Raw genomic sequence first — 22,394 nt, forward strand, 5'->3', positions numbered from 1 at the left:
CTGGCTCTTACATTCTTTCCACCCCTTCTCTGTAGTGTTCCTTGAACTGTGGAGAGGGTTTCTATACATCTCTTATTTATATAACATTATAATATTATAATATGTTATGACAACATAATATATAAACAACATAAATAACTTCTAAGAATAAACCACTGTTTGTTATCTGCCCCAATATGCATGACCTATGTTGATAAACATTCAAAAATACAAAAATCAGTCCTTACATGAAATGAGAAAGGATTACTGATAAACATGTTACTCCTGTTTTAACTAACACTATTGCTGATTCAACAGGAGAAAAACTCTAACCATTTCATCAAGATGAGATAGGACTGGCAGATTTGAGAATTCACCCAACTCTTGAGTTTCAAAGTGAGAACTAATAGAAGTTGGGAAATCTTTGGAATCCTGTCAAAATGTCAGAATCGCTAATTTTGTATGTTTGTTTGTTTAAATTATCTTACTAGTCTCAGGAATTAAGGCCTATGTTATTTGCAAATAAAAACCTATTGTTTTGTGGCTCAGCAGCATTCAGCTAATTAGAAAAGAACTATTATTGCAAATTATGCTTTCTCAATAACCAACCAAACAAAAACGTACTTTAAAGAAGATGGGGAGAGAAAAGACAAGTAGAATAATTGTCAAACAATACCAAGTTTGAAGAGAGAAGCAGCAGTCCATTGCAGTTCTGGTTTATCCAACCTCATTTTGTTCGGGAATCACACATTACTGAAATGTTTATTTTATCAGGAAGTGTGTGGAAGTTATCTTTGACCACCATTAGCAGTATCACTGGACAGCATAAATGTTAGGGCTGCTTCCCTGAACTCCTGAATCCTAGACTGTCTAAAAGCAGATATTCAGCCTAAGTTTACATGAGGTTTTATTTTCTCTAGTAAGTCTTCTGGATAAAAATAAATAAACAAATAAATAGATAAATAAAGTTTGCTTTTCCTATTCTAACTGTTGGAAGCAGTGAGTAGTATTTACTATTGATATTATTTTAGTAACGCTGCTGTTGATCCTAAACAGCTGTATACCCAAATCATCACACAGAGACTGGGTTTATTTAGTTAACCTAGAGCAGCACAATGCTGGGCAATAGTTACTTTATCCTAAACCTCTAAGCCTTCAATTTCCTAACATTCAGATTTTACCCATTTTACTTGCTTTTTGTGAAATCTGTTCATTCTCCACATCGTTCCAAGACCTCTCCTCCAGCTCTGCTCTCCCAGCTCTCTCCTGCCCTCCTCTCCTCGAGCTCTGCCTCCCACAACTTCCTGTCCTCTGGCTCCTCCCTCTCTTCCTGCTTCCTTTCCATTGCTCAACATTGTGGCTGGTTGCTTTATTTTGTCATGTTTACACAAAGTTGAGACAGGTGATGCTTAGAATAAGTATCAGGATGCAATGTTGGGATTGAAACCAGAGAGTGGGGGAGAGAAATCAGCATTTGAATGAACAAGGGTAAAGTGTATACATTCTAAAAGAACATTATACCAACATCTAACCCTTAATTTTTTTTGATGAATCCACTTAAAGCATTCCTTTTAATACATTATTCATTTATTTATTTCTCATTTATCTGTGTGTCTTGAGGGCTTATATTTCCCGTGGTGTTTCTGTGGATTTCAGATGAAAACTGACAAGAGCTGGTCCTGTTGTTCCACTACATAAGTCCTTTGTGTGGAGCTCAGGCTTTCGGCTTGGCTGCAGTTACCTTCACCCACTGAGCCATCCTGCCAGCCCCACTGAGCCATCTTGCCAGCCCTTCTTAAACTACTCTTTGCAATACCTGCAGTTACCATGTCTCTTCTAAGACATTTTCAGAGTTTGCTTTCTTTTTCAAGATGTCCTTCAAATCAACGTAACTTGAACCTATCCCATTCAATTTTAGGTTGGTTTCCTCTGTATCCCCTCTTCATTCCTGAACTTACATAAATATTTCCAAATGTAAACAATCGGCAATCATCCAAATGTACATTTCCAAATGTAAACGATCATCCACTAATATGGCTGTGCTGATACTGTGAGAAAATGATGTCACAGGAAACACTCTGGAGGCAAAGAAGATGAGGGTTTTTAGCATTTTCTCAGGCCTGGCCTGCTGAGGTTAAGCTTCCCGTTGGTTAAGCAGTATAAGCCTGGAATCTGGCATTCAAGATTCCTACGAACTCAGCAGTGTCCTCACTTCTGAACAGCATGTATTACTTTGTTTCAACATAATGTTCTATTGCCTTCTTCAGCCCCAATGAGTGATTACTTTCATATTATGTATTGTTCACGCATTATCCATGAGGAATAGACTTGAGTCATTTTAGAAGTGAGGCAGGTGAAATCCAGGTAGGAGCACCAGCTTGTCTAAACTGTGCATTTTTAATTATTGGAGAGTCTTGAATAGTGCTCACCGTACCCCATGTGGTCCATAAAGAGTTTTCCTGTTGAATGTTTGCCTCCATTTGGATTAAATACAAAGACTCTACCACCAAGCACACCCTCAAATAAAAATGAGTTTAAAAATTGAAATCCTTCACTTTCTTTTGAAATTCTAGGTGTCCTTCCAGTCTGAGACAGACTTGGTGACAATTAAAAGACTATTCGTATCCTCACACAATCTAAAACATCTCTCTGGCCTACTTTTAAAAATCTTTATTGAAATGCTTATCCATTCATGCGGTGAACATTTGGGTTATTTCCTGTTAAGAATAATGCTGCTGTTAATATGTAGTACAGTCTTCTGACCTGACTATTCTCAGTTATCATGGGTACTCAGTAGGTATATATTAGATGGATGGGCAGAACCAATGAAGAATAGATAGATGATGATAGATGGATAGATAGATAGGTAGATGCTAGATACATAGATGGATAGATAGATAGACAGACAATCAGATAGATGATTGATAGATAGACAACAGACAGATAGATGATAGATAGAAAATAGATAGATGATAGAAAGATAGCTAACTGGCTAGATAATAGACAGATAGATGATAGATAGATAGATAGATAGATAGATAGATGGATGGATAGATGGATGGGCAGGCATAGAAAGATGGTAAATAGATGACAGATAGTGGGATAGCTGGCTACATTGAGTATCTTTGTATATATAACTAATTTGAAAAACTACCATGTGATTGTCAAAGTATCTGTATGATTTCACATTCCAACAATACTGCATTTGTGTTGGAATGTCATTTTGATTGGAAGTTTTCAGGCTACCAATGCTTTTGAGGATATTTTCCTGTATAACCTTAGCTCACTTTAAATTCTCTATCTTCCTGCCTCAGCCTCCTTGGTGTTTGCTTTACAAGTCTGTGTCACTGTCATCATTTCTCTGTATCCGTAACAGTCCTGACGACTTGGAAAGCTAGCATTCCCACCCACCACTCCCACCAGCACCACTTGCAAACCCTCTTGGCTTCCTTTCTTCTGGAAGAATGGAAAACAGTACATACAAAGGGAAAATAACAGACCTTCGTGTAACTGGCTCACACCTTACAGAAAAAAAAAAGATAAAATCATTTCACAAGCACTGGGTAGTTGCAGTGGCTTTCAGTTTCAGATTTTGTAAAGAAACGCAAAGTTATCTTAGACTGTTAAGATCTGCAAGCTCTATGGATAGTTAAGACCTCCTTGGGAAGGTTGGTTATGACCAACACATTCATTGCTCACCATCCTCTCTAGTCCCAGGTGCTGTCCCAACGGAATCCATCCAAGGAAGTGCCTTTGAGGAGAAGATATTTCTTCAGTGGAGAGAGCCTACACAAACATATGGTGTCATCACGTTATATGAGGTAATTTACATATCTGTTGGTGATTTACTTCTTAAGTATAATGTATTGTAATAATCTGAGCTCTCTGGTATTGTAAACACACAATTTCATGTTTTCCGGGAGAGTTTAGTGCTTTCTATAGTCATGATAGTTGTACTATAGAAGCAGAAGATTACAAGCAAGTTTTCCAACTATGCATAATTTCAAGACACATAAGTAAAATAAGTTGGATCATTGTGTATTATGTGTTATATATTAAGACACAGCATGACATTTTTAAAAGTCACTATTACTGAAAAGTAATAAATATTTTGAAATATACATTGATTAGGAAGTGATCAGTGAGTCATGTTCTTTCTTGGCTATGAACAATTTTTCCACTATTACAAATGAACACTGATTAGCCAATTAGAAAAGTCAATAAAAATTGTCTCCACAGTAACCACAGAGTAATATTGTTTGGTTCCTTTGTATCAGCATACATTCCTTAGACTTCATTGACACCATTTTGTCTGCTGGGGTAGATCAAAGAGTTGAGTGAGGGTAGCAAAAAGAGAATTTGATAAATTGTTCAAGAAAAAAATAGCAGCAATAATGGGGTGACAGACATCTTCACATGACTGTGAGCATTGTCTCATTGTGCCCATCATCATTGAAACAAGAGGTTTGTTTTTTTAAATTAGCATTTATATGAATGCAAATTCAACAAAATTACATGTTGTAAGATTTCTAAATATTATGGCCAATCTGTACATGGATCTGCCTGGGTGCCTGTCAGTGGCTCTGACAGGAACGTGAGCAGTTGAGCTGTTGGAAAGAATCCTCTCGCTGACCCCACAGACTCAGTGATGTTTCCTCAGACCTTCTGAAAACTGATTTTGAAATGCAAAAAAAATAATAATAATAATAACAATAATAATAACTGAGAGCAAAGTGAAGAAAGGCAAAAGTGTTGTTTTTACTCTCTGTTTATTGTAAAAACATAAGTTCATGGAAATCCATGGCTCAGCTTCTATGGAAATGTTTTATAGTCAAGTCAAGCAAAGTCAATTTTTTTTTCCCTGCATGGTGAAGATACTTCATGTCTCGGGCCCTCTAACAGTGTTTGGACATCGATTTTACAGATTCTAATCTAAGAATAACGGGATTTTTTACTTGAAAAGCCATTCTTTGAAGTGTAAGGCCCAAGCAGTCTGTCCACCTGTCCCCAAAGCCACAGGTTGCTCTCTAGAGAGACAGAAATTAATAGCAAGATTCGTTTTCCCTAATCCCACCAGACAGTTATCTTTGTGTGATAAGTAACTTCAGCATGAAAACAACAGGGAAAATAATATTTCAAAAGAAGATGCCATTAATCTCTTCGGCCTAGTAGGCAGGCTGTCCCAGCTGAACACTGATCTAAATGCTGCTACAGTGCAGACGTGTGGATATGCCATAAATCAAGGTTCTAGCAATCAGATATTTGCAAGTAGAGCAGGTTGGCTTATTTTCCTACAGTTCCAAAGGGGAAAATATCAAATATTTGAGTCAAGTCTAAATGACTAATTGTGTCGTCTCAGTACCAAATCAGTCTCTCCCATTCCTGCCTGGTTTCTAAGTAAAGGAGGAGAGTAATTCCAGATTCCTCCAAGTAGTGCTTGGGCAGCATCTCAATAGGGTCATGTCCTGAGACCTCAGTGCTCCTGAGTCATGGTTCACTTTTCTTACACAAGCACACACTGTCCTGCTGGGGCAGATGATCAGTACAGCACCAGCCTGTGTCTGCTCTGTGGAGGCTCCTAGACTTGCAGAACAGATACCATACGAACAAAGCTAAGGGATGGCTTCTAAAGAAGCAGGGACCATCGGAACAGAGATTCTGCCATGGAGCCACATTTGAGTGTAGGTGAAGATTGCCGTGGTTGGACTGCTTTAGTAATAAATGTGTTCCCTGGGGGCTGTTAGCATTCTTAGATGATGAGCGGATAACATAGACTGTCTGCTGTAGAGATAAATACGTATGCTGGGTTTTGATTATTGTTCGGTTTTCCTTTGTATCTTATAAAAAGTACACTAAAGCATTGATGCTTGAAAAACGCTAACAGCGTCATTTGTTCTTTAGTCTTTAGAGCAAGATATATTCCTCTATTCTTCTGTCTTCATTGTAACTGTACCCTCATCCTTTTACTGTAGGGCTTCTCCTTTCTCTTTTTCTCACCGTCTTTCTGTCCTTGCCCTTCTCACAACTGTTTGCCGATTTTGCCACTTTGTTTTGGCAGTTATCTTCCTACAATCCAGGTCCGGCAGTTATGTCCATGCTCAGTGGCTGTCCTGCCAGCTTATCTAATGCGATGCTGTTCTTCTAGCAGGCCTGTTAACTTTACAAGCATTCAACGTAGAATGAACATCTCAGTTTTTCTCTTAGTAGTTACCCACTGTTAGAGCTAGATACAAGCCCAAACTTTCATAAGGCAGAAAGTACACTGCAGTTTTATTTATCAATATAGATGGGCACAGTTTAATATTAGCCAAACCATGTTTTATTACAATTACGCATACCCTGTGAGGGAGGTCACCAGCTCACAGAGTACAAAAATAAATATAAGACGCTTCCATGGTTGATATGCAAAGTTAATCTCATGAGAACTCTCCAGCAGAAATTTAGAGGACATTTTTGTATTACACCTGTCCAGGTAAACACAAAAAGCCCCGGGAGACACATGAGAAAGATCAGTGGATTTTGTTTGCATAAGGTTTATACTACATAATAATCAAAGACATGAAAACTGTCAACAGAAGGCTTGCAGTGACTATTTTCAGCACTCCTGGAGGCAGATGGACTGATGGCTGTGGTGTATACAGACTTTATTCAAATTAAAATAAGTATACTACGGAGAGCCAATTGGGGGTTGGACAATGAGTAGGAAGAGGTGACTCAGGTATTCTAACTGGCCTAGAAGCATGTGATAACAGACCCACTGAATTTAAATAACAAATTGGAGAGATTTAAATAGGAAATAAATTTGTTTAAGTTTGTATAATGTAAACTTTTGACTGGTGACAGAGAGAAATGTGTACTTATATGGACTGCTGGTGGGAAATATATGTTGCCTCTCTTAGCCCATTTGAGAGTAACCACAGCAATTTAAACATTGGTATTGAGCCTGTTTCTAGAGGTCTGTCAGTGAGTAATACTCCAAAGTGTGTTACACACACAGATGTAGTGTGTTACACTACATCTCACTAATTTTATGTCTCAGTTGTTTTTATATACTTAATATATAGCGTATAGGCATGGCATCTCACTGATTTTTCTGTGTCTATAGTTAAATTTAGACCTATGACCATGAGCGTTACACATGTACAGGTTTGTACTCGCTATGTCTAAGACATTGGAAGAAGACAAAAACCACAAAGTGAAGCTCATAGTCTCTGCTAGAAAGAACTGTCCCATCACCGACTTTAGAAAGAATTAAACCAGTGCCAAACCCAGTCAGTTTCGTGTTTGATTGGCACAGAAAGTTCAGTTTGACTCAAAGTAAGGCAGGTCGAGTTGCCTGCTGATGGGGCCATTTGTATATTAGGAGTTGAGACATCTCAGGATCATGAGCCTGGATGACCGTGTGTGCTTAATCACCATCGTCCGAGTTCGGTAAACTTGAAGAAGGGATGAAAGTTGAGAGCAGAGTTAGGAAGTGTAGCGTCACAGTTCAGCACCTTGGCAAGCTGAAACCGTAGTAATGCTTTCAGAATAAGTACAAAACTACTCAAGGGAAAGCAACCTTCCTGCTCTTTCTTTTAATTGGCAACTATTAGGTGCTAAAGAAATAGCTCAGTGGTTAAGAGCACTGCCTTCTCTTCCAGAGGACCTTAGTTCAATTCCTAGCACCCATATGATGGCTCAGAGCCACCTCTAACTTCCATCCAGATCTTCTAGACTCTGTGAACAGTACATATGTGTGGTGCATGGACATAAAATCAAACACTCATGCCATAAAAATAAATAAAATGTCAACAAACAAGGGAACTACAGTTACCTCTGAGTGTCTTCCCAGTTGTTACTTATTATGAATACTTCCTCTTGCACTGTCTGTCTTCTGGATTTAATGGCCGTGGTTTTCAGAGTTTTGGGTTTATTTTTCCTCTCCAAGAGCCTTCTTAATTTTTCACACCACTCTCATTTGCTCATGTGGCTCTGCCCCTCCTATAGCACTTTTCCAACTCCCTCCTACAGTATATTTCTGCTGCTCTTTCAGTATTTCTTTCAAATACTGTAGTTTCTTATGAAGTACCTTGGCCATTTTCTGCTGTTCTTTTAGTATTTCTTTCAAATACTGTAGTTTCTTATGAAGTACCTTGGCCCTTTTCACCCCTGAAATCAAATTTAATTATCCATTCCTTTGTGATCACAGAGTAAATTGCCCGGACCCCAATTAAAGACCTATATTTTATGCTGGCTGCAATTACCATCAACTCATGTTCCCTAGACAATTTCAGTCCCCTGAAAGGCTGTTCCATTCGGGCTCTCTGTGAAACTCACAGTGTAGAATTGGAGACTTTAAGGAGAAAGGGGGAAGATAATTCTAGGAGATTCCAGGCACTTAACTGCAATCAGAAATCATCCAATGTAAGCAAGTGCTTATTCCATCTCACCAGTTTAACACCCTTCACCACCATCACTTTATTTAGGTGTCACTTTGCTTTTGTCTAGGGGCATCCCATAAAATCACCGGGACTCACCAGAGGGCAATCGGAACTCTTTAGAGTGGCTTCCTTAAAACATTTTCTGCCCTCAACCAGCAACATAGTACTGGCATAAAAGCTTTCCCAAACTTTTCTTCGGGGAGCCTCCCACTGCTTTTTCTACTGCTGGGTGCTTAATAGGTATTTAATAAGCACTTGTTGCATGACCAACTGAAAGTATGAAATGCCAGAAATAAGCGTTGTGTTCTGCTCTGAGCCTGGCAGGATACTGTGGAACCTTGGACTGTGCTGCCCAAGACAACAGCTGCTCACTGCTTGCAATCTCTGTGGCAGGAGGCAGTTAGAGAGTTGGCTGCCTCCTGGTCCAGGGAGCTTTTGAATTTCTGACTCTCAGACTCTAGGTTTATGGAATGGAGCTTTCTGGCACTTAGTGAATAGGTGCAAAAAAACTGTCTTTAGGGGTAGATAAGAGAATTTATAACTTTGAGGAAGGCATGAATTAGTATGTCATTGTATTTTATAAGGAGGAGTGGGGTCTATACTTTTTATCGAATTATTGAAGGGTTGAAGCCAAACACATTTACATTTCTCCATTCTGACTCCGTTTGGAGCCACCGAGCAATCCTCTGTCTCTGACATACTGAAATCATGATTTAAGACTAAACAGTAGATTCACCGCATTCATGACTCATCACCAGGTAAAGCTAAGGAACCCAACCACAGGGAGATGTTGGCTGCTCTGGTTAGAAAGCCAGACTTAGGATGGCTAACAAATATGCAGATTTGAGACTCTGCCAAAGGCGTGAATCAACACATGACCTAATGTCACCTAAATTCTCACCAAAGTTTTTCTCCCTGGACCATCTTTGTATCTTTTCTGAATCTTCACACCCAGCCTGGGCCTGTCTTGGACCCTACTTCTGTCACGCATTATGTGTCCACATGGACATTTCAAATGTCTACTTTCATCCTTCCACGCAGCCTCATCCACTCCATTCCCTTCCAATGAGGGGCATGATCTATCTGAAATTCCCCTTTAGACTCCTCCTCAGCACGGTATTCCATCACTGGCTGCTGTCTGATTTGTTCCTAACATTTATAAGTCTTTTCCTGCTGTCCCTCCCACAGCATAGGTTAGTGTGATAAACTATTTTGTATCACTCATGCCACAGTTTTAGCCACTGGATTCTACCAAAATTCCAGTGGTTTTTATACTTCCTTTATTAAACCTTCCAACTCCCTTTATTAACCACTCAAATCAAATTAAATTCTTACCTGGAAGCCAAGAGGATTTTTTTAACACATAAAATTGTTTTATTTACACACCCAACCTGTTCAAAGTTTGCCTGTTGGGTACATCCAAATCTTCCATCTTGATGTACAGAATTAAGCACAAAGTTGCCCAGGCCAACCCCCATAGCGTCTAGGGACCTCACAGGTCTTCTGTCTGTCCATTCTTTGGATCAAGGGAACTTCTGTCACAGGATTTAATCTAGGTTCTAACCCCAAATTCATTGCCTGACTTGGTCCTTTATAGAGTTCAAGACTTCTCAGGAGTGCCTGCATCTCATCCCTCAGGCATTTTGAAAGGCTGTGTGGTCCTTTCTCCCTGACAATGCTTCTTATGTCACCATTCCGTTTGTTTCTTCCATAGTTAGTGTTTTTAACTGATATGTGTATATTTTTTTATTGTTGAGTCCCTTGGTTCCACTGCACCCAGTCCAGATTCTTCATTTCCTAAAGCCAGTGCCTGTGTCTTCTGCTGGCCACAGCACCAGCATTTCATCAGTGTGGAAACAGAATCAGCACATGTGAATGCATAGAGAACCCAGCACTGAGGCCCTCAGTCCTGTTCAAGGCGGGTGAGCAAGAGCAGGGTCCAGAAGGTCCTTAAGTGGGACAGTGCAGACATGTTACCTCCCAGAGTGGAAGCCAGAATAATACAACACTGTATGGCCAGAAACATGGCTACATGCAGGTGACCATAGGTCTAAGACAGGAAGCAAAGGGCCTGGGCTTTCTCACACTTGCTGTGCTAAAGTCTAGAGCCAAGGCAGTAGAGTGGACAGGAAGACTGGCTGGTTCTTCATTCACAGTATCCAACTCTGCAATACGCTCATCATAACTGAGGCATTTCTGTGGCCCTTCTCTCACCATCCTGCTTACCCTGCAGGGCAGGAGCAGCATCTGAGACACCAAGCAGGTGCCCGGAACACAGTTCTGGGCACCTCTGGAGACTCTCCGCAAATGGGTCACAAGTATGAACGAGCGAATAAATGAGTGTTGGGGAACAGTCACACTGCCACATTCCACTCTGGAGGGTTCAGGAAGCGGGCACACTCAGGAGGCTTCACCACAGTCCTCCCTCCAGGGAGGAGAGCTGGTTTCTTGTCTCCTCCACCCCCTCAGCCTCAGAACAACCATCAGTGAGAGGGTTAACAGCAGATCTGCCTGACTCTGGTGACACCACCTACCTCGGTGATTAATATACATGGCAAGCATCCCCTTGCCAAAGCTCAGGTGATTCAATCTAAATATTCTTCCAAAGAGGTCTTCTTAATTATAATGACATGGTGTAAATATAAGAAAAAAAATGTCAATTATCACTCCGTATAATAACAGTGTTAGTGTTCTTTCACATAAATTACAAGTAGATTTACCTATTTAAAAGCCCGAAAAGTGCTTGGTTTTGCAATTTAAAACTTTTGAATATGCCGCATTTAAAAAATTATGTCATTACAAGCCGTAGAAGTTAGTAATCACCACTAAAGTGTGTGCTCTTGGGTAACTGATGAACTATCATAGCAAAATTCTTTTTTTAAAAAAAAATCACTTCAAAAGGCAAATTTTAAAGGCACCTATGTTTCGTTTATTTTCAAACATTCTAGCCTCAGCCAAAATGCGAATGTCTAGTCCGTGGTGAGTCTCATGAAAATACCTAGAGCCACACTCGCTTGGGGACAGCTGCCAGTCACTTGTAGCAATTTAGATCTCAATTTTATTTGATTAAAATGAAATGAAATGTCCAGTTGCTCGTCTCAATAGCCACATCTCACATTCTCAGTGGCCCCATATAGCATGTGGCCACCATGTTGATTAATGGGGAATAGAAAATTTCCCACCGTGAAAGACAGTTCTGTTGGACAGTATTCTGAAAAATGTCATTGACTCTGACCCATTATAGGCTGTCCATTTGCAGCCCCAAGACTTACTGGCAGGCATCTCGGATTTATTTTTGGATTGTCAGCCACATGGATGAAAATACTTCAATGTAGCCTTGTTTGGAAATACAAGCATTCTATTCATGGCCAAATCAGATCATGGCTGAAGATTAGAGACGAAGCCTCTATCCTGCCAGTGCCTATCAGTCAGAGCCAGTTGCCAATTTGTGTTTTGTTTGGTTTTGCATTTTGTTTTTGTAAATCAGCTCTTAGGACTCATTGAAATCAGACAACTTCAATGTATTGGGTTATGCTAAACCTACCTTTCACATTCTAACCTACTGGCATTAAGTCCCTCCCTCTAGAAAGGTAACAACTCCTAGGCTCATGCTAAGTTCCTAGGCCTCTTCAGAACACTGGGGGTTCAAAGCTTCTAGTGAAGAGCTTCTAGTCAAGAGGACTTGTGTCCAAAGGCTTGTGGGATGATGATGAGATCGCCTTGCCTCTTCTCTTGGCTCGTCATCATGTTCTTATCCCTTTGCAGATCACCTACAAAGCAGTCAGTTCCTTTGACCCAGAAATAGACTTATCCAACCAAAGTGGAAGAGTTTCAAAACTGGGAAATGAAACCCATTTTCTGTTCTTTGGCCTGTATCCTGGAACCACATACTCCTTCACTATCAGAGCCAGCACAGCGAAGGGGTTCGGACCTCCGGCAACAAACCAGTTCACCACCAAAATATCAGGTATCGTATGTTGTTGAGTTATGAGTTTCATCCGAAATGGCATTTGGAGCCTTTCCATTGCTCTTGCGAAGAATGCAAAGATAAACATAACAATAATTTTTATTAGCACAACTCTGGATAATTAAAACAGACTCGAAGTGCTATGTGTATTTAGCATTTGGGGGCATGGCCCTCTTTTATTAGGGCATGGTGGGCATCTTTACAGTTTTCCTGGGAGGACTTGATTATAAAGCAGAAGGTTCTCTAGTCTCCAAGGCAACCCTGGGTCACCAGAGAAGCAGCGCTACACAGACTGACATAAACGGTGAACTCAGCTGAAAAGCAGCGCCTGCGCTCTACTGGCCTCAGGCTCTGCCCTTGCTCCTTGCTTTCCATCCCACAAAGAGATGAGGTGCAGGACTGCGTCAAACACTCAGGGGCTCCAGCTTTTTACAGACTGATCAGAAGATATCATTTGAAGAATATTTTTAGCATGTTCATCTGTGCAGAAAATGCCTGTGTTCCTCAGACGGGAGGAAATGAAGTTGCCATCTGGTGTGGGATGTGTGATCACGGTAAACAAGTCCACCAACATTTTCTTAGTTTTCTTTTTGCTTCCTCCCTTGGCTAAGAGTAGGGAAATATTTGGGTTTGGGCTTGAACTTGTAGTGTGTTTTACTAGTCATCCTCCTGTCACTGTGACAGGATCCTGGAGGAAAAAAAAAGCAATTTGAAAGAGGAGAGCTTTATTTTATGGTTCAGAGGTCTCAGGCCATGGCTGCATGGCCTCATCTCTGTGGGTCTGAGATGGCACTGCTCATCTTGATGAGAAGTGTGTGATAGAACACAGCTGGACAGCTCTCAGTGGCTGGAAAGATTCCAGGACAAAATCCACCCTTCCAAGCCTCTCCCTCTGTGACTTCTCCATCTGAAAAGGCTTACCTCTGCCTCCTGATGGTCCATTCACATACGAACTCATCAGTCAGTAGATCTTTTGGTAAGATTTGCAGTCTCCTCATCTGGCCAGGGCTCAGGAATGCCATATGCTAAGAACCAAGATTTATGGTGACATTTTTATACCCAAATCACAAAAGCTGTACAGAAGTAGGAAGTGGGGGGATAGGAGAAGAGTTAACCAGCCCATGGGCTAGTTCAGTAATATCCACCCTGGTTTTTATAGTTATTACCCTTCATCTCTGGTTTTATGAAAGGTTTGTTTGAAACAGAAGGAAATCAATATCCAAAATTAGAGTATTTTAAATGTTCTGGTAGGCTTGGAAGAAGAGGGGTTTTTAAAGAAATTATAACTTAAGGGATGTTTTAAGTGTCATGAGGTTTTCGCGTGCACAAATTTGACTTGAAATTTAATCTGCATCATTAGGCTATGGGGACAGTGCAGAGCTGGAAAATCAGTTTTTCTTGGGAGGTTAAAAAGTGGCACAGAGCGGTTATTGGATTGAATATGAACCCCTGAACACTGCAGTGGTGTTTAATGTATTTCCTGTGATCTTAAGTGAATATTATCTATTATGTCAATTTGTTGTGGTGACTTAAAGAGGAAATGTATGCCAATGGGTATTCCTTCCAACTAAGTTTTTACTTTCCCCAGTAGAGAGCATGTTTCTGTAAGTGTTGTCATAAGGGAGATGTTCCATTAGAAAATTAATTAAACTTTTCCATATATTATATAAAAATTCCAGTGAATATGAGTCTGGCCACCTCAAGTTCATATAATTCTATTCAAAAGTAAAGAAACTTGACATTTCAATTGCCCTATACAAGCTCAACAAAGGTAATGATTTGACTTTTATGGAATTAAAAACACATTTCAAGGCTTGGCTTCCAGCTGCTTAGGAGGCCTTGACAGGCTTGCTTAAGCCTAGAATATCAGGGCCAGCCTCGGCAAAAGGCAAGACCCCAGCTCAGGGAAGGGGAGATGGGAAGGGAGGTTCTGTTACAGTTCCTGGGCTCTCTTCTCTGTTTCCATGGACCTAAGAGAAAGAACTGTGCTTGAATCGAGCATATAGTTGCATATTGTGAAGTAGAGTTAATTCTTAATGGAATTAGAGTTGATTTTGAATGCTTAGAAAAAATTTAATGTATGTGTCTGATAAATAACTCATGTTTGTTCTATAAAAGCTTCCCCCCCCCCATAAGATGGTTGAGAAGTGTGCACACAGAAAATGATCTCTAAGCAGTCCCATGAGGCACCTCTGCTTACATGTGGGTCAGACTGGCAGCTGCTGCGACGCAGTTCCATGCCACCGGGAGTCTGTGTGAATCTGTACAGAAAGGGGAGAGTCTGTAAAGCTCACAGTTGCTGTGCTATGCTGAGACACTGTTCCGGAGAAGACACAATGTCAGGGATGGCTAAAGAGGATCCATTGCTGAGAACTATTGCCAGCTGATAGCTGGGGGAGAGAGACTCTGCCACTTGTTTATTTATTTGTTTATCTATCTACTTAAAACCTGTGGCCGATGGTGGATTCCATATGCCCTGGTGGATAGGCTTCACCCATGCACATACAGGCAGCACTAGCTAGACTTGGTTGGTTGTTAAAAAGGAGGAGGGAGAAAAGGGAAGAGGGAGGAGGAAGGAAGAGGAAGGAAGAAGGAAGAAAGAAAAGGGCGAAAGTTGAGAAGGATTTGTGGGGAGTTGGAGAAGGAAATAAGGGAGTATATATGATGATATTTCGTTACATAAAAGTGTAAAATCTTCAAGAATAAAGGAAAAACATTTTCCCCGTTAGAAAGAGAACTCCGGCTGTGGATTGTCTGGAGAGCTGTCTCTTTGAACAGGTATAACCATGGAGATTGGTCACCCCTGTTGTAAGAGATGCTTAAGCTGAAGCTCCAGAGAGGATTAACATACCTCTCTCTCTCTCTCTCTCTCTCTCTCTCTCTCTCTCTCTCTCTCTCTTTTAATTCAAAGTCTCATTGTCCTTTGTAAAACAAAGCAAAATGACACTGAGAAAAGAAGCAAGAACTAATGAGTCTCCCATCTAATCCTTTTCCCCAGCACCATCCATGCCAGCGTACGAATTTGAGACACCTTTGAATCAGACTGACCATACAGTGACAGTGATGTTGAAACCTGCCCAAAGCAGAGGGGCGCCCGTCAGGTAAGGGGCAGAGGGAGGGCCACTGACTCCAAGAGAAGGATGTTCCAGTCACAATCACTGATCTCCCCAGATTGTTTTCTAGATTTTCCAAGCTAGGTCCTCGTTAGCTCTCCTTACAGGAAATGGTCAGGGGAGATGTCGGGGGCTCCGTGGAAGGGCGTATAAATGCCATGTACTCCAGTAAAGGAGGGTTGTTCTTTTGATGTTGGCGCCATGCTCCTGTCTCTTAACCAGGAGACTTGACTCTCAAATGATAACTGATGATTGCAGGTCAGGTTACCAGGGACAGAGAATATTGCTTTCTGAGTTTTAAATGGACTGGCTTTAATATTTTTTTTAATTGATTAGTTCCTCAAGTACAAATCTAATGTATTATTTTTTAAAAGGAGCTACAAGGTAGGACCATCACAGTGAGTGAAGAAAAAAAGATATATTTATTCTTTCTAGGAAGGATTCAAAATAATCCCAGGAGTGGACCTATCATAAGATCATTAGTCCCTATAGATGTAATTTCTTCTTGTTTCAATGGGATTTGGATATTTTACTTTTGCCTATCTGAGCAGATAACATTCCATTCATCTCTTATTCTGGACAGCACACCCCACAGAACCATCTCCATTCACAGTGAGGCAGTTTACACCATGTCTCTGGGCTCCTGTTGGAGAATTGGATCTGATGAGCCTTTTAAAACCTGACTATATGTGATCACATTTGTTTGTGCTGTTGCCACTGGGGACGGGTGGCTTGGTGCTGTGTAGCTCCCTGGATTGGTTTTTGTACAGTGCAGAGGTCTGATAATTTGATGCACCAAAAGTAAGCATTTTTCAGGTTCTTTCCAGGACACCTGTATTTTTGTAGCCATGAGTCAGGCTTTTTTTCATTTCAAAACCCCGAATTTCCATTGAATTAAAATGTGTGCTCTGACCACAGCCTTGGGAGCATCACTTATTTTCTGGCCAAACTAATGGTGTTTCTAGACTCAGCAATAATGAGCACAATGTTGTTTATTCTGTGAAGTACCACAGCCAGAGAGAGTCAGTGGTCACCACAGTTCATGCCCATGAGTGGAAGGAAGCAAAGATACTCAGGGTCCCTCCAAGCCAGCTGTTGCTGTTCCCTTGTGTCCTAAAAAGTATTTTTGCTCTTGCCTGTTGTTGTTTTCTGCCTGCAGACCTCTCACTCAGGTTCCCACCCACATCATGTGTATCTTTCCAAATATGAGTTATGAACTATTTTTCATTTGATCCTTCTATCTTTTCTGTTCCATTTTCTACTGTATTCCTCTCTAAGTTCTTGTTTCAATGTTTATTTTTATACATTTTTTACTCTTTTGGAGATGTTGCAACCTTACCAGTTAGTTCTAGATAAACTTATGCTTTCTGTATTATGACTGTTAACACATACACTCACATACACACACACACAGACACCATACACATGCATAGACACACAAAAACACACACCATACACATACATACATGCACACATTCAAATGAATATACACACACAATTGAACGTTTGTCAGAGTCCAACAGCTTATCCCATAGGCCTTATGTCAACTTCATTAATTCATTTCTCTTACATACAAGAAGATTTGGATTTCTATCACCACATCCCAGTAGTCACAAAAGCCACTCTGCTGGGATAAAAGCTCATGTTACTATTGAGTAATCACCCCGTGAACTTGCCAGTCACTCTGCATTCTGCATCCTTCCCAGTTTCTCCCATAGTAGGAGTGCCCCAAGATTAATAAAGGTTTTGCTGCCTTCCACATCAAAAGTCTATAATGTCAGAAGCAGCATCAGTAGGGACTCCAAGGTGACTGGAAGGATGCTGTCCTCAAAGGAGCAGATTATCTCAGCACACATTTGAAAGAGGGAATGATCATAGCCTCACCTGTCAAGGTTTTATTCTCCATTCTTTCATAACAACAATGTTCTCTTCAAGAAATTCACCGCATAGAACATAGTGGACTGATTATCCATTGAAAAGATGGAAGGGCCCATATGTCTGCAGAGACTGCTTGGAAACAAAATGTCTACAGTTTCCTCAAAATGAATAGGGTTTGTCAAGCTCTCAATTTTCTTTAATGTTTAGAGAAATAAGAACGCTGATTGAGAAATCATATGGATCTACAATATAAAGCCATTGTGTAGATTAAAACGCTGAACACATCTGGAAATTTGCAAAACACACATGATATCAAACTGCCATACAAAAATTGCCTTCAGAATGATAAAATGAAAGCTAGAACGAAGAGAGGAAAGTAGGGGAACATCTGTTTGCTTTCCTGGGTTTGGAAGAGTATTGTGAGTTTGAAAATACTGTCACAGTATGATTTCCAAAACCCATTCTTTTCATTGATTCGATTTTCCTTTGATCCATATTCGTCGGTGTTGGATTTCATTTCTCCTTCATTGTGCACTTCACTGGGTGAGTTGGTGGTATATTGATTCTACTATCAACTCCCAGCTTGTGTAAGACAGATTCCTGAAATTGCACGCAGCTCTCCATGTAAATGACTGTTGCCTTTTTATTGACCAACACATCAGCTCTGTCACATAAAATTATTTAAATTCAGAGATGGCCAAGAAGAACAAAAATCCCATCATTCCAGCCGGTAAACTAGCACCGGGATAGAATTTAAATGTCTATATATGGATTCAGTCTTCTCCTCAGCAAGACAGGGAAAGGCTTAATTTTCTTTTGCTTGGTTAGAATTGTCTCATTTCTGCCTTCTTTCCATCATTCATAATCCAGCAGAGAAATCCCTGGGAATTTGGCATAAAAGAAACAACTAAATAAAGGATGAGTTGTATGTAAACTGTTAAGAGTTTTCTTGTGCTAAGAAATGTTTTGTGCTAAGAATGTTTTGTGGTGGTGTGTGTGTGTGTGTTTGTGTGTACATACATACATGTGTTTCTGTTAAGGCTAGGTAGGAAAAGTAGGCAGCGAAGAGATTGTACCTATTTTCACAAAATGTGTCACACTTTATGAAACTGGTTTGATCCTGGTACTATGTAGAGAATGAGGTTGTTTCTCTGGCTTCTTGTCGGCACGTCCCCAGCTAGTCATCAGTCAATGGCGTTTGATAAGGAGAGTCCACACAGGAGTGTCTGTGAACCGAGATGCCCTCAGAAGAGAGTTGAGGGCATACAGAGTTCCAGTGAAAGACAGAAGGTAGGCAGACACCTCACTTGAAAACACTTTCCCTTCCTATGTTAGAAACGATGTTAGCACACAGTGATTATAGTTAAAAACATCGAAGTTGTGAGGTATGAACATGGTATTTTTAAAACAGCTTTAAGGCAGGGGTAGCCCATTTGTTCATCTCTCTGCCTGTGGCTACGAAAGAATCCTTCCATCGACAGCATCTTTTTGGCGCCCGTGTGTGTGCCAACGTCATGGGGTTCTTGTGAGGGTTGAGTGAGTTAGTGTGTTTTAAAATACTTCAGCCCATAGTTTGTCCATACTAACTGCTACCTGGTGCTCATGCCTGCTCTGTTTCCTCAAAACAACACGAGAAGACCATTTGTTTCCATTCAAAGACTGGCCTTAGTCCTCTAGTCTTTCTTCTGTCTAATTTTTTTCAAACCCAAAACCACGAAAAATAGAATTTGACTTAAAAAAACGAACATCTGGCAATTGTGTACATCAGCAAAATTCTAAATACAGTTTCTGTAGTTCTTGTAATGTTTGATGGCATGTGGCTCTTCCTGTGTGAACAAGTGCTTGGGATTTCATCTCCTAAGTAGCAAACTCTCCAGACTCCAGCTGTAGGCAATAGCTCTTAAGAAAAGGTAGTTGCCCATGTCCTGTTTCTCTCCCAGTCACTACCTGGGTATGGCTACCGTCTGCTCTGTTGAATAAACTCAGCTACAAAGCAAAGGAAACTTCTTCACCTCTGCAGGATGGGAGGCTCCACAAGGAGGTGTGCCTAAGGAGAGCTTGTGGGGTTTGTCCTGTGACTCACGCTCTTTCCCATGATGCTTCACGTCCCAGATTGTTAATAAACAAACAAACAAACAGGAATCCCGTGCCTTTGGGATTCCTCCTTCTACTTACGTTGACATCTGTCTCCCACATTTTAGATTTCTGTCTTTTCATCGGTCTTTAGTTAAATCTAGCCTTGAGAGGCCAGCTAAATAGCAATTTGAAAACATGTTTCCGTTCTTCCCATTGTCTCACGAGACTCTCTGCCCGTGTTTTCTTGCTGAGTCAGCTGGGCCTGCAGTCGTACTCACCCGCCGCCACATTCTCCTAAGCGTTCTCTCTGGTCCTGAGATGCTTAGAAGCTGGGGTCTGCTGGCTTGGAAACGTGTGCGTTCATGTTACCGCCATGAACTTTGCCGCTGAAGCTCAAACTCGAGCCGTAGTTTAAACCCTGTCTTTCTGCCAATACAGATCATGAAAGGAACCCACCTTCCAGTCTGAATGTTTTCCTTTGCTCATCAGGGTGCATGAAATCAGAAAGATCAAAGGCCACTCTTTCTTAAAACCTCAGTTTTCAGATGCCAGAGATATCTTGTTTGATCATCACTCGCTATAGCCGAATTTCCTCAGTGTGTGATGAGAAAGTGATGAATCCCCCACTGCCCACCATCTCCCTCTGTGCATTTTTTAGGGAGTTTTCTTATATTAAAGAGGAGACTCTGGATTCCTTTGCTGCCAGAGATCAAAAGTCATTTTTATTAATGTTGCTTTGTGGATGACAGTGCCAGTCACCTTTTTGAAAGTTCATGTTGGAAACAGTTTATTCTTTAAGAATCCTTCCTATGAAGCTTTAGAAGTGGCAGGGAAAAGATAATAAATAATAATAATAGTAATAGTAATAAACAGTAATAGTGCAGATGCATTATAATATTTATACAATGAAACTTAAATTACCTTTGCCTCCAGCTCTCAATAGACGCGTACCTTTATGCATTAAAACATGCCACAACCATTTCCCTTTTCAAAATTCCTTTTCTTCCACATAATCTTGCACAAAGGGGTCATGTGTATTAGATCCAATCTCCTATCTCTATGCCAGAGCCTGCTTCATACCACGAGTCATCAAGACCCATACTGTTTCGAGCTGGCCTTCATAATTTGAATGGATATGGAACCGTACGCTAAATTATGAGGAACTGTAGACCTTTGGAGGGATTGTGCAGGCAGAAGTAGTTCCCAGAGAGCAGAGGATGGAAGGCGGCCCAGAGCACGGGCATGACGGCAGATCCTTTCCCCCACCTTTTCCAAGGATGACTGTGCTTATTCTTCATGTCCAGAAGCTTGAGTGGCTTTTATCTAGGTTTCATGCCCTGTGGGAACTGAGTGAGGAAACTGTTGTCATTTTGAGGGCTGCGCTGCATGAGTGGAAGCCTCTCAGAGCAAGCCCGGAGTAGGGCCTGGCCGACACTTTCCAACTGCTGAACTGGCAAAGTCTTCCCCCCAGTGATTGGCATGAGGAAGAATACGTTAGCCATCCAAAGATGTTAGAGTCTGTGTTCGCTGCTGGTTCTCCCTGCTGGCTGGCATGGCTGTTAGTTCGTAGAGGCAGCATCTCACTGTATTTCCAAGGCTGTCTTCTAAATCCTGTGTTCAAGAAATCATCTTACCTCCGTCTCCTGACTGCCGAAGGTTACAGCTGTATGCCATTTGACCATGTATGTTCTGTTAACGTTATCAGAACCTCGGAGACATTGCTTTTTGAGTGTTATCAACAGGCACAGTGACTGGACGCTAGGTTCTGTCACGTGCCTCCAGAGTACTGGATGCTACACGGTATTTTAATGCAGACATTGACACCCCCAGGGTCCTGTGAGTTTGTTCCTTGTACAAAACCTTTTCAGATTCTTGTGCCAAAGTTCTTCTCAGGTCTGACCTGTTTCTAACTCCTTTAGACCAGCCTCCCAAAGGGTAGACAGGCTATACCTAACTCCTCTTTGTATCTTTCCCAATGCCTGGCATAAAACCAAATGCATGGTTTTGTGGAAAGGAAAGATGGCAGAAGCATAAGTTTCTATTTCATTTCCAGGCATCACAATTTGTCCAGTTTTGTGCTAGGGACAATGAAATGCCCATGCTTGAAAGGTACGCCACAGCGCGTGGTGACTTAGTGTCAAGATGGAGTCGGTTTCCTGTGGTCAGTGTCCTCGGTGACACCCTCTTCCGTGTGTCTCTTCCCTTGATGGTCACAGCTGCCATTTCAGCTGTGTGGCCTGAGACAGCAGAGCTTGGAAAAGAAGCTAAAAGGAGCATGATGTAAGCATGGGGTGAAGGTGCAGGATAGTACATCCTCTTCAAAACACTTGTGAAGGTTTCAGATTTCAGGCTTGAGCAGGTTCAGAGCTCTGTCTTTACACTGCCGGCTGAGCGCCCCTGAATTTCCACAATCCAAAGCTTTTTTTTTTTTTTAATACTTTCAGATTAAGGAAACTCTCCACTTCACTTGCCGTAGCTTCCATAGTATTGTTTCTGTCCCTGAATATGTCATGGAGGTGTTTAGGAAAATACACGTTCTCCATGGCAACTGACCTTGAATTATAATTTTTATAATCATGCCTTATTATGAAGTCATGATTGAATTAAGATAAGCTTAGCTAAAGTAGGAGACGCAAAGGAAGATGGCTTTGTTGTTCGGAGCACCAGAAGTCTCTCCGAAAGATGCTCCATCTACGGGGCTCATTTCCTCAGACTGTGCTGTCGGCTGTGAAGAGTAATGACAGGTGGCCTTTTACAAAGCTTTGGAGCCAGAGTCTACTGTGCTGGTGGCCTTTAATTATTATCTTTATCTGAAATTTTCATAACTAAAGGATTTTGTTCACCCTGCCTTTTGTTCACAACATGTATCTGTAATTGAGTTCACAGTTTTCATCCAAGCTTTTAGCTGTAATTAATATTTTATTATAGCAGATCTTAACACAAATCCGTAGAGCAGCA

At 41.0% G+C, this 22,394-nt stretch overlaps 1 protein-coding gene across 9 annotated transcripts in view; it reads left to right on the forward strand.

Annotated features, from left to right (window-relative positions):
• Nucleotides 1-22,394, forward strand: part of Ptprm (protein tyrosine phosphatase receptor type M) — a 674,808-nt gene that overhangs the window by 399,871 nt on the left and 252,543 nt on the right. For all 9 annotated transcript variants that reach the window (XM_060368219.1, XM_060368222.1, XM_060368224.1 and 6 more), the window contains 3 exons: nt 3,691-3,800; nt 12,168-12,369; nt 15,368-15,470. In XM_060368219.1, coding sequence (XP_060224202.1) covers nt 3,691-3,800; nt 12,168-12,369; nt 15,368-15,470 — 415 coding nt within the window. The remainder of the gene's footprint in view (nt 1-3,690; nt 3,801-12,167; nt 12,370-15,367; nt 15,471-22,394) is intronic.

This window comes from Meriones unguiculatus, chromosome 15, assembly GCF_030254825.1.
Source record: "Meriones unguiculatus strain TT.TT164.6M chromosome 15, Bangor_MerUng_6.1, whole genome shotgun sequence".
Classification (NCBI taxonomy): Eukaryota; Metazoa; Chordata; class Mammalia; order Rodentia; family Muridae; genus Meriones; species Meriones unguiculatus.